General features: G+C 35.5%; 1 protein-coding gene across 1 annotated transcript; it reads right to left on the bottom strand.

Moving 5' to 3' along the window:
• Nucleotides 1-1200: 1200 nt before the first annotated feature.
• Nucleotides 1201-3756, bottom strand: LOC135838184 (zinc finger MYM-type protein 1-like). The gene is made up of 2 exons (XM_065353817.1): nucleotides 1286-3756; nucleotides 1201-1218 (listed from the first exon to the last, which is right to left on the bottom strand). The coding sequence occupies exons 1-2, from the start codon at nucleotides 3335-3337 to the stop codon at nucleotides 1201-1203; spliced, it is 2070 nt and encodes a 689-aa protein (XP_065209889.1). The 5' UTR covers nucleotides 3338-3756.
• Between the last annotated feature and the right edge of the window lie 9718 nt (nucleotides 3757-13474).

Below are 13474 nucleotides of genomic sequence, written 5' to 3'. Positions count from 1 at the left end.
TAGTAAAAAAGACAATAGCAAGACAATTTCACAAATTTTATATTTTGAATGAAAGGGGGAGGGGAGGGGTTCGATATTATTTTTTCACTACTTCAGAAAGCATTTCGATTTTTTTTTAATTCAAAATTTTCAGATGTTTAGATGTGGACCCGCCTTCCCTCAAATATCATCATTTGGCAGAAAATTTTTAGAAATTCATATTTTCAAAAAAATAAAATGAGAAAGAATGAAATATGAGGATTGAGTACAAAAATTTGTAGGGTTTCTCCACTAATGGGAGAACCCTATTAAAATCACCTGGAATCATCTTAAGGTTTACCATTTTCTTCCAAAAATACTTGAATATTTTTCAAAAGGGAGTTTTTCAAAAGGGAGAGTCTCAAATTTTGTTTCATGATTCAAAATTGGAAGAAGTGATCTAGTAGGCTACACAGTGTCAAACAAGAGGACATCATGAAAAAAGAATGGAAAACAGTAGAACTGTCTGAAGGACACCTTTTTCAAATATTTTAAACGTTGGGAATCAAATAAAACTAAAATTTATCACTCTTTACCGAGAAATTGTTATGAAATGAAGTAAAAATGGCTCAGATCATTTCATTTTTGACTCTGGGGGAGGTGAGTTGAGTTTATAGCGTTTTTATTAGTTTATTCATCAATAGCCACCTCTGGCGTGTATTTTGATATGTCACATGATTTTTTCATCGCGCATATTTCGCGCATTTGCTCAAAATTTTTGGGCGCAAATGCGCGCATATGCCCGCAATTGCGCGCATTTGCTCGGCGAGCATATGCTCATAACATCACTGCAACTGCCCATCTTACTTTTGTCACAAATCGAGAGTTATTGGATTCTTCTGCAGTAAGCTGATTCCTTGCACCTTTTAATGCCGGCATAAAAACTTGGAATCCTTTTTCTTCCAGTGAACAGTGGCGAGGCGTGAATTTTCCTGGTAGGGAAGCAAAAACTCAGTTGAAGTACAAATTTTCGAGAAATGCGAGTAGGTATACTGCAGAGACAGAATCACATTGAAAAAACAATCGCAACCATTTTATTAATTATAATGAAATTAAAGCTTTCGTGATTTTTAAATCTAGGTACCTAATTCGTACATGTAACAAAAAAAATAAAAAAAACAACAAAGAAGTAAAAGTAACATTTACGTATTTTAACATTTTGATAAAATTAAACTTTCTATATTAGGTCAATGCGGCGATCTTTCAAATTTGCAAAAATATCAATCACATCATCCATAAAATTGATTTTTTTTTGGATTTGACTTACAAATTCACTTTCAATGTTTATCAAAGCTAAACATGACAACCTTTCCTCACCTTGAGTGTTTCGTAAGTAAGTTTTAATGCGTTTAAGAGCTGAAAAAGATCTTTCCGCAGCTGCACTAGTAACTGGTATTGTCAAAATTAATGTTAATAGTTTGAAAGTTTCAGGAAAAACAGTCGTCAAATCTTCATTTTTGATGTACTTGAACAATTGAAAAATTTTCAGTTTCATATCTTCGGAGGCGTAAACGACAGACAGTTCGTTCTTTAAACTGACAAAATCGAAAAATTTTCCAAATGTTTCTCTCAAACATTGCAATTCTTCTTCTGGAAAATTTTCAACAAAACTGTCAAATTTTTCAGTTTCAAATAAGCCCATAAATCTCAACTTCGGATAGTCGGAAAAACGATCGGACATGTGAACTGATAACGCATCAATAATGCTGAAATATAATCGTTGGAATGAAGTTTCTTCATCAAGATCATTGTTTCGTCGGGATCGCGATGTCAGATTTAATGCAGCATATTCAGACCAAACAATGTGAAATTGATTTCTCAGGGTAGCCAAATCAGATTTAAATGCTTCAAGTTTTTGCAAACAATACTGCATATTTGTCCATTTAGTTTGGAGAATGTTGAAAAGTATTGTAGTTTTAGCAAATATTTTCTGAAACACTATTAAAAGGAAACTTAAATTGGGCTGAGTCAACGTCGTCAATAAGCCTCGAGCTCCATTTATTGTTTCAGCATCCCAGCTTGAATTTTCGTTTGTGACCATTTTCTGAAGTAATTGCATAATCGCATCTTTGTTCTGGTGAAGGTTTCCCACAATACGACTGTTGTAATTCCATCTGGTTGGTGATGCACTTGGAAAACGTTTTTGCACTTCTTCATTTAATGCACTGGATCGCGAAGTTGATTTATTGAAAAAGGAACCAAATGCTGACAATGTAGTAAAAAATATCTTGCATTCGGAAATGTGATTAACGGATTGAGATAAGACTAAATTGAGTTTATGGGCGTAGCAATGGATGAAAATCGCATTATTATAGTTTTCTTTTATTTTAGCTTGAAGACCGTTGTGTTGACCCGACATGACCGATGCACCGTCATATGTCTGAGCAATTAATTTTTCTCCACAGCCCATTTCATTCAGAAAATGGACAATATCATCATATAAACCATTCGCGGTCCGATCTTTACTTACATCAGTGAAGCATATGAATCTCTCTTTTACTTCGCCATCCTCCGTAACATATCTTAGAACATGAGAAAACTGTGATTTTGTAGATACGTCTGTGGTTTCATCTAAAATTATTGAAACAAACTGAGCTTTTGAAATTTCTTCTTTTATATCACGGAGTACCTTATCAGAAATGCTCGTAATAATATCGTTTTGAATATCACTGGAAAGGCCGGAAAATACCGTCGAGTTCTCTAAATGTTCCATTAAATCATCATCCAACTCCGCAAATTCGTTGACCAATTCGACATAATTACCACGATTAGTAGAGCTCGACTTCTCATTATGACCACGAAATGCAAGTCCTTGTTTTGATAAAAAACAAGCAACACGAACGAGACATCCCACAATTTTTCGATTTTTTTTCACCGTCTTGTTATGTGTATTTATCGCCACCTTTCTTTGACTATTCATACCATCTTCAATCCGATTTTTTCCAAATTGCTTCATTTGTTTTAAACAAAGTATGTGATTTACGGATGTTGTTGCTGTATGTCGTTTGTAAGACTTATGAAAATTGTTCAAATCATCGAATCCATAGTGAGACCATGTACTTTGTTCAGTAGAAAATAGCACGCATGGCCAACAGTACAACTTTTTGGTATGATTACATCCACACAAAAATACATTTTCACGATATAAATTTACGTTAAAATGCCGCACACATCGTTTCGTTTTCGTTTCTAAGCCAATTATAGGAATTCGCGATGGATCACCTTGCACTACCTTCAACTTTTCCTCAAATGAAAAAGATCCAAAACCCCTGTCAAAAATACGTTCTAAAATGCAATTGCACTGTGAAGGGATCGACATTTTTTCACATTTCACTAAAAATTAATAGAAAATACTACCGCGTCAAGTATGTTTTTTCTTACGAATACGAACTGGAACTACTGTATGATGAAATAATCAGATAAGTAATACTGAGAATTCTACTGGGGAGTGGAGACGATACGCAATACCCAAAATAAATACGCTAGATCGGTCATCAGTCATACGACAAGTCGCAACTTGTCACATTTTCATAATCAGAGCTGTGTAGAATGTACAAGCGCATGCGCATATGGCATCTCAAGGGTCGTGTTGTAAGAAGCAACTGACGAATTGCTTCCAAAGAATCGCCGTTCGACGCTCTACAACGCGTGTTAAGGATGGAAAACATGATTCTTTTTTCAGTTGAAACGGTTTTTTTGGAAGCAATGCTCAGTTTGCTTCCACAACGCAAAATTATGTTTTTTGTACGTAATAAAAGAATGTATTGGAAGACATTTGAACGAAATAGTATTCTCTCTTGTTTTTTAAATATTTTCTCGTGATATTTTTGAATTAATTTAAATAATTTAATTTTCTAAAACCATGAAAATTTGAAGGGAAGCAATGCTTCCATTGCTTCCATGGACGCCTCGCCACTGCCAGTGAACTGACCACATCACGGAAACCGCGGTCCAAAACTAAGATGTCTCCAGGGCGAAGTAGGGTGAATAACCCCTCTAGATCACTTAACACATCTTTTAAAATTGTTGCATCATTTACATTAGCTTCATAAGGACCAAGCATATCAATTATAAAACCATCAGTGGTACATACTGTAAATGGCTTACAAAGAGGAACCTTTTTCTGTCCTGAGTATGACTTACGTTGATAGTTGTTGTTGCTGCTTTTTTGGTGGCGAATGTAAGTCCCATCACATATAATCATGAGTTGGTCATTATCCAATTGAAACAAAGTTTTTGCCATACTTGAGGAATGTGAAGCAATGGTTTCTCTTGAAATTATATCAATACCAAACTGCTGTGGTAAAATATCTTTTTCAAATGATTCGATTACATCACTACAATAATCTGAAACTGTCTGCGGATAGTCCAATCCAAACACTGATTGAATAACAGCATTTGAATTACCTGTTCTCATTTTGAACAGAAATACAACAAGAGCCTGTAAAATGCTTCGTTTTTTGGAATCTCGCATTGATTTCAACATTTTTTGAAGTTTATGAACATTTTCCCATGACAGGCCAGTAAAAACATGTATTTGATGTTCAGAACACGAAAAATCTGCAACTTTGTCAACAAGGGAAGAATTGGCATCCACAGCTAATGTTCCGAGTAACTCAGTCAAATCATCTACCTCCATAACACATGTACTAGAGTATACATGTAATTGATCAGCAACTTGTTCAAAGAATTGAGGTTTTGTAGGAAAAGGTACCAAATGTTGTGGGCAGCAGCGATTGCCAGGTGGGATGAATATTTGTTTTCTTCTGAATATGTCTTTACGTGCCTCAAATGGAATTAACCTTAGCTCGTCAGAGGCACCACAAATGCAGCAGTATCCATGTGTCGCTATGGTTCGGGAAAAAGGAAGCTCCCCAGTTTCTTTTTCAGGTGCAGGAGTGAGTGTGGTGTTGAATGTGCCGGAGTATGAAGAGTCATCATCTGTAGGGGGTTCAGATGACTCAGTAACCAAAGATTGATTCAAAACTGACTCACTGGTTGAAGCTGTGCTGCTCTCTTCATCTTGAACCTCAACTGTTGCAGCACCATTGTATACAGACAATCTACAGTTGTTGCATAAGAAACTATTAACTACAACCTGCTTACCCAGTACTATGGATATTCGATCAGCATCTCCATCAGATTTTATTTTTCTTTTAAAACCAGTAATTTTTCGTAAAAATATGCCACATTTCGCGCATTTTGCATCAAAAGGGATTGGGCTCATCTTTTACAAAATGTAGGTATGTGTTTAGGTAGAACGCGACCACAAAATTCTTCAGGCACACCAACAACTCAACACAAAATTCACGAACCAGTTGTTCATTTACATGACATATTGACGAGATAAATTCAAAAACTGAAGAAGAGATCTGAACACAAAATAGCATTACACTCAACTGAAATCACACTGCAAAACCCTGACAAAAATCGAATATCAGAGTTACTGACAATCAGTGATGTTATGAGCATATGCTCGCCGAGCAAATGCGCGCAATTGCGGGCATATGCGCGCATTTGCGCCCAAAAATTTTGAGCAAATGCGCGAAATATGCGCGATGAAAAAATCATGTGACATATCAAAATACACGCCAGAGGTGGCTATTGATGAATAAACTAATAAAAACGCTATAAACTCAACTCACCTCCCCCAGAGTCAAAAATGAAATGATCTGAGCCATTTTTACTTCATTTCATAACAATTTCTCGGTAAAGAGTGATAAATTTTAGTTTTATTTGATTCCCAACGTTTAAAATATTTGAAAAAGGTGTCCTTCAGACAGTTCTACTGTTTTCCATTCTTTTTTCATGATGTCCTCTTGTTTGACACTGTGTAGCCTACTAGATCACTTCTTCCAATTTTGAATCATGAAACAAAATTTGAGACTCTCCCTTTTGAAAAATATTCAAGTATTTTTGGAAGAAAATGGTAAACCTTAAGATGATTCCAGGTGATTTTAATAGGGTTCTCCCATTAGTGGAGAAACCCTACAAATTTTTGTACTCAATCCTCATATTTCATTCTTTCTCATTTTATTTTTTTGAAAATATGAATTTCTAAAAATTTTCTGCCAAATGATGATATTTGAGGGAAGGCGGGTCCACATCTAAACATCTGAAAATTTTGAATTAAAAAAAAATCGAAATGCTTTCTGAAGTAGTGAAAAAATAATATCGAACCCCTCCCCTCCCCCTTTCATTCAAAATATAAAATTTGTGAAATTGTCTTGCTATTGTCTTTTTTACTATTTTTCAACAATGGAACAAAAATTTGAGGGCTCCCCTTTCTGAAAATACTGAGGTAGGTACCTATGTTTGAAAAAATTGCTTGTTTCTTCATATTTTGAATAAAAAATTTATCAATTTCCATTTTATTCTTCCCTTATTTAGGATATTTTAATTTCTAAAAATTGTCAATCAAATGATGATATTTTCGGAAGAAACGATCCAAACATTTGGAAATTTTGAATTGAAAAAGAAATCAAAATATTTTCTAAATTAGTGAAAAAATCGATTGCAATAATATTGAACCCCTCTCCCTTCTTTTTAAATAAATAGGTACGAGAAATTGTCCTGCTTTTGTCCTATTTTTTCATGCTTTTCCGTTTTTTGGACAACTTTTCTTGTTGAAAATCACAAATAGAAGCAAATAACATCCATTTGTTGAATTTGCGCGCAAATGCGCGCATATGCGCGCAAATGCTCACCTTGCGCGCAGGCAAATGAATATGCGCGCATTTTAACATCACTACTGACAATAGAACGATGGAGGGGGAGGGAAGAGGTTCGAACTCGTCACTGTCGCCGTCTGCTTCTCACAACTGTTAGGAATGCATATCCTGAAAGACCCCCTACAATGCATTGTAGTACACTAACTTATAGAGAATCGCAGGCATGCTTTTTTTTAAACAAAGATTATTCATTTTGACAATTTTCCATCAAACTAGGACCTAATGTAAAAATAATCCACAAAACTACGACTGATAATGACTAGGTATATGTGTAAAATGCTTACCTATACCTACTCACATTAATCACGACTCAAAGAGTAGGGGGGGATTGTTCAAACGGGAATTTGACTGCAAATTCATTTTCAGAAGGTTCGATTCAAATGAAAACGACACACAAATTGGCGACTTTATTTTTCATCAGAAATAACCATTTGGGTGGGGTGGGAGGGGGAGAGGGCCCCAAAAATAGTTCAAATGGGAACTCGACTGCGAATTCGTTTTCAGAAGGTTCGATTCATATGAAAGCGACACCATTATTGGCGAATTTATTTTTCATCTGAATAACTTTTCTGGTTGGGGGGGGGGGGGGAAAAATGGTTCAAATGGGAATTCGACTGCAAATTCGTTTTCAGAAGGTTCGATTCATATGAAAATGACACCCATATTGGCAACTTCATTTTTCATCAGAAATAACCATTTGGGCGGAAGGGGGAGGGGGTCCAAAAAAATGGTTCAAATGGGAATTCGACTGCTAATTCGTATTTATTTTGACTATTTTGCATCGAAGTTATACCTAACGCGAAAATACTTCACAAAACTACGAAACATAATGACCAAGTATGTGTGTAAAATGCTTACCTATATGTACTCATTTTAACCATGACGTGAGGGAAGGGGGGGCAAAAAATGGTCCAAATGGGAATTCGACTGCAAATTCGTTTTCAGAAGGTTCGATTCATACGAAAACGACACCCATATCGGCGACTTCATTTTTCATTAAAATAACCATTTGTGATGGAGGGGGGGGGGGTTGAAAGGGGTCCGGGAGGTTAAGGCCCTGCATAAATATTTCCTGCTGGCATTAGAATGAAATGAATTTATAAAATCAATGGTTAATAGGTAGTTTATCCATAACTTGTACCCATGTATAGTAGGTGCAGCTTATGGTTAATAAAGCAGGGGGCGGTCAGTTTTTATTTTTTTTGACAAACTTCCACCACTCCAAAATTTTTGAAATTTTTATGGTATGTTAACGGATAAATTACGCGTGTTTTGACTAGAAAAATTCCATTGTTACTTTGACCCTTCATTACAAAATGGCGGTTCAAAATTTTTAAAAGGGCAGAACCCCCCCAAAAAATTGCCCAAATTTTTTTTCCTAAATTGGTTTTGTTCTTTAAACTCTCTAGAACCGATCTAAAAAAACGTGAAATTTTTATCAGCATTTGGTGAAAAATGGCGTCCAGTGAGAAAATTACGAAAAAAAAAATACATTTTAGCCCCTCCCCCCCAAAATACTTGCTCCAGGGGTCCAAAATTTTCATCACAGTTTTTTCTCATCATGGTTGACCTTTTAGGGTAGGAGCGGCCAATAACTGTTTCAAGGGCCAAATCACCATACTTAACCCGCTATACCCTTTGAGAATATTCTGGGAAATTCTGAAATTTGGGGGAATAATCTTGTACTTATGAGAATATTCTAATAACATCAAAATTCCCTTCGTATAGAGAAAAATATGATTTTTCTGCAACTGTAGGTACTAATAATTAATATGTAGGTATTAATATTATTCTACTGAAAAATTTGTGGTTTGCGGAAAAACGCATTTTCTCAAAAATTATGAAGCCAGCTCAAATTGGATGTTATGTTATGCTCAGCGATCTCAAATAAATCAAAAAATATCCCAGAAAGTTTAATTATTGTTGTAAAACGATTTTTTGGCCATTTTTGAGCTTTAAAAATGGGCGATTTTCAACTCAGAAAAAAAACTCTCTTGAAGAAATTTGGCACCGGAAATAGATTCGTCGTGCCAAAAATCTCTCATCGCCCAAATTTTGACTCGATTTGTGTCAAAATTCGAAAGTACCTCTTTGAAAAAACATTCGCTTCGTATTTACGGCAAACCAGTTAGGCAATTTTATCAACACTATCCATATGATGGCCCAAGGAACGTTTGTAATTCGCAGGTTTGGTCGAAAGGAGCTGTTTTTTCCAGTTTTGAAGGTCATTTCTGACATGAGTACGCTGAGTTTTAATTCGGCGTCATTTTTTCCCACCGGTCGCTCCTTTATTGAGAAATTTTCGTTTTACTTAGAAAAATATGATTTCTTCGAAATTATGTTCAATTAATTTCTCAACAAATTTCATGTACTTCCAGCACTGGATTGAAATAGTTTCTTGGGGGGGGGGGCTAAATAGAATTACCTAATAATGACCTGAAAACTCTGAAATAGCTTGAAAAAATCAAATACTACTTTTAAATATTGAAATATAGGTACTACAAAAATTTGATTTTTAAACCAACTTCAGTTAGATATAATCTGATTTCATTTTTTTTGGACCTACTTTCAATGAGCTGCGATTGTCGATTAATGAAATAATCTATGGCATAAAAATTAGACTTGAAAAATAAAAAATAAATAACCGTACTTGAAATTCGAACAGACGTGGTATAAGAGTGAAAATCAAATTACAAAAAGTATTTCATATCATTTAAAAGTAGATTCGTTGATTCGTGACACGAAACATATTGAACTTCTCTATACGTGGTAAGCTCATACTCAAAATCTCCTACGGAAGAAGAAAAAATTAACTATTTTCATAATTTTTCAATATCGTTCGACGACTACGAGCAAGAAAATCACTATCCAGCAACAGCACACGATATAAGCCCTCAATCCCGACACGATGCGACGTTTCGTTTTAATCTCGACAAATTTATTAAATTTTGTTACCGCGTGTAAATGGGAAAAAGACGCTCGCTTCGAGGGCGTACGTAGTACTGCACCGAAGCTGCAGGAGGAGAAAATCTCGTAATACAGAGAAATCGAAATTTAACTATAACTATCGTAAAAATTTGATAAAGAAAAACGTGGCAAATGTTACCACACGAAAACGTAGCCAGTGCGCTCCAAGGTGCTGTATTAACCCCCCCCCCCCCGAAGGAAACACTTTGCGGTTAAAGGTGGCTATACAGTTGTTGGAAATTCGTAATTCAGTAACAGTTTTATGCTACTATTACCATCAACTACTATACCAAGCAAACTTTATAAACTGTTTGTTTTTCCCCTTCACCTCGTCCCGAACCCTTTTTCCATGTCGTCGTTGTACTCATTCTTCTCTCCTTCATCTCCCAACACCTGCGCACTGCTGGTTTGAAATCATGGTAATTCCAATAGTTACCTTTTATACTATGGTCGGTGTGGAGCAGACAGTGGTGCAGGGTGCGAAACTTGTCCATCATAAATTCCATTCACCGGAAAGTTTGATTCTCTGGCGAGAGCAGCGTCCGGAAGCGTATTTAGAGACTGAGTAGCCTTTGCATGGAGAAAAAAAGGGATATTTCCATGCGAAATTGGTGGAATTTCCCTGTCCCCACTCCCCAGGTGTGGAAAATCATCATGACTGCTTATTAATTGCTACCTCCAAAAAATTCCAACCCGTCTTTACTCATCGTATTTCCTCATTTCAGTGTTGCCAACTCACTTCCCGTACTCAAATTCATTTTGTCTAACCTCCAAAACTTTACCACTTTAAATGCAGCGTTTATATAATTTCGCCAACTGATCCTTTCGAGTAAAAATTTTCGTCATCTGTGCACCTTACCCCGCTTCATCCCCTCTCGGAAAATAAATTCACTTAAGAAACGAAGTAAAAACGATGAAGATTTTATTTTTTCAACTCGTTGCACGATGGTGGTGCTCGGCGAGGTATGGCAGCGCCCAGCTTCTTCTTTTCAATATGCAAATACAATTAGAAATAGTAAAGTATTTTTCGCTAACCCATTAATAATTTATAAACACAAACGGTCTGGTATTTTCGCCGGTTTTCAGTTCCACTGCCACAAGGTGTGGTGCGGTGTTACCGCGTTAGTTGCTGCGAAAAGAGAAAAAAATTCCCCCGAATCGTATTTTATCTCGTGTTTTCACGCTCAGATTATGAAAAAGTTATTTAAAACTTATCTCCATCTTTCCCTAGCTCTATCGAATGATAAAAGTTTTATGAAATTTCTAATATTTGAAGAACGCCAAAGAAAACTTAGGGTAAGGGAAAAACACGCCAGAGCCGCGAAACGCGCGGTTGCAGTTTGTTTTTCTTTCGGCGAAAATAAAGAAGAAGAAAAAACGTATAACGTCTTCGATGTAGTATTTTTACAAAAAAATATATTAATTTCGGAAATTAGTTTTCTTTCTATACTTTTTTGCATTTTTTTCCTTCACTTCCGTCGTCGTTATTTTTTCCCCTTTCCATTTTCTTCGTTGTAGTTGTATCAAAATTAACCACCCGTCGTGTACGCTTACAGGGTAAAAAAAATTCCACATGTAGTTCTTTTCTTTCTTTTTATTGTTATTTTATTTTTTTGTCTCGTTCTGTGTAAAACTTACATGTAGCCTATGCATGCACCCGTCATAAATAAAACTTTCTCTAGCTGGAGAATACCTATAATATGAGAAGTTTCCTAATGTTGGATTTTTTCTTCTGATTTTTTTAAGCGAATTTTCTTACTTATGGTCGACACTTTCGAAAATTTCTTTAAAAAAATATCTGACTCATTCCGCAAAAAACTTGAACTTTCATCAAGTTGAGTTACAGAGCTGAGATTTTTAGGTACACTTCTTGTTCGACTGATTATTGAAAAATATTACGTTAAGACAACAATATGTACTTAGTCTCATTTTTTTTTTTTTTTTTTTTTTTTTTTGAAATCCTCAAGACTCTTATCACAAAGTCAAGTAGGCATTCATCTCAATCTTTTCAAAGTTCTAAAAAAAAATCAGGAAAATATGTACAACACCAGGTGAATATTACAAACAATTGATCATTTTCTCCTAAGTTAAACAGTTCACATTTATTTTTGTTTCTAATTCAACTTTCCAGAATGTTTGTCATGTAAATTTGAATGCTTAACCCAAAAATTTGACAATTACAAAAGTTACCAGCGATTTACCAAAAAAAATTACCAGTAATTTAGAAAAAAAAAAATTACCAGTAATTTAGTAAAAAAAAATACCAGTACCTAATTTACCAAAAAAATTACAAGAAAAGCAAATAGTCCAGTCATTTTAGATGAAATGAGAGGATTTATTCGGACTAATTCCTACAAAAGGTTTTTTTGCGGGATACTGTAGTGGAAGGGGTCCTATTCAACATACTAAAAGTCTCACCCCGTACCTTGCGTGCGTCGCGTGCTAGAGCGTGAAAAGTGTCCCGCCGCGGCGTTTTTTGCGATTTTATCGCGAGGAGTTGATGTTACGTTGAAAATAACTTTATTTTTGTGTTCTACGTCAAATTTCCGATCTAGTGATATATCAACTGTCATTCTACCCCCAAGGGGGGTGGAGCTAGAACCATTCAAAACAGGGGGTTTTCCTGAAAAATACATAAAGGCTATAAGCGCCTAAGAGGGGTGAAATGGTCCCCGAAAGCGTTCGAGTTGGTATTATCATAAAAGATGGGTACCATTGAAAAACTTCCGCGTGAAAAATTTCAGATCCACATCCTCTCCCCTTTTTGAGGAATCCCCCTTTTCTGAAATTTCAAAAACAGTTTTCTCGGCCCCATTTTAACCAATTTTGAAAATTTTTCAGTATGTTATGTATATCCGTAGTAGGTATCCCCACAACTCATTTTACCCCTTGATAACAAACAATGATCCATCCATGAGAGTGTTTCAATGACTACAACTCCCACGTATTTGTAATTTCAAACTGTTTCTAAAGGTAAGCACAAGCAGTCTACTTCCTCATTTTCACAAGTACATATGTACAATAATTGAGAGTCTCCATTCATACCATATATTTTAAATGCATAGTTCACACATTTTGATTTTGATATGTTCAATTTCAGTTTATGACACCATAACCAATGGACAATTTTTCTCAAATATTCCTCCCAACACTCTCTTCAGTTCCCCTCCCATCCTTCTTGCACAAACTAGTGCAGTGCCATCAGCTAAAGAGTCCAAGGTACCATGCAAAGTCAATTTCAAGAGATCATTAACATAATTAAGAAAAAGAATTGGTCCCAATACACTTCCCTCATCCCTGCAGCACTCCTGCTTTTATATGTATCTCTCCAGCTACTCTGAATATTACCACAAAAAATTACCAGTAATTTACCAAAAAATTACCAGTAAATTACCAAAAAATTACCCGTAATTTACCAAAAATTACCAGTAATTTACCAAAAAATTGCCAGTAATTTATCAAAAAATTACCAGTGGATTACCAAAACATTACCAGTAATTTACCAAAATGATAAATTACCAGTAATTTACCAAAAATAATACCAGTGTAGCGTCACATATTATTGGCTATTTTGCATTGGCGTTCTTTCGGTTGTAACTTCTCGAATCGCGTTATGTAAATAAACATTCATTACGATCTTGATAATCAATCTGTTCATTACTAATGTTTTACATTTGGTTCTTATATTTACTATATTTGGTGACCCCGATTCAAAATAAAATGCCTGGTGACGGAGAAGTATTCGAAGACGCAAATGA

This window comes from Planococcus citri, chromosome 2, assembly GCF_950023065.1.
Source record: "Planococcus citri chromosome 2, ihPlaCitr1.1, whole genome shotgun sequence".
NCBI classification, from domain to species: domain Eukaryota; kingdom Metazoa; phylum Arthropoda; class Insecta; order Hemiptera; family Pseudococcidae; genus Planococcus; species Planococcus citri.
The sequence above is the reverse complement of the archived record's forward strand: the minus strand, read 5'-3'. Positions and strand labels throughout refer to the sequence as shown.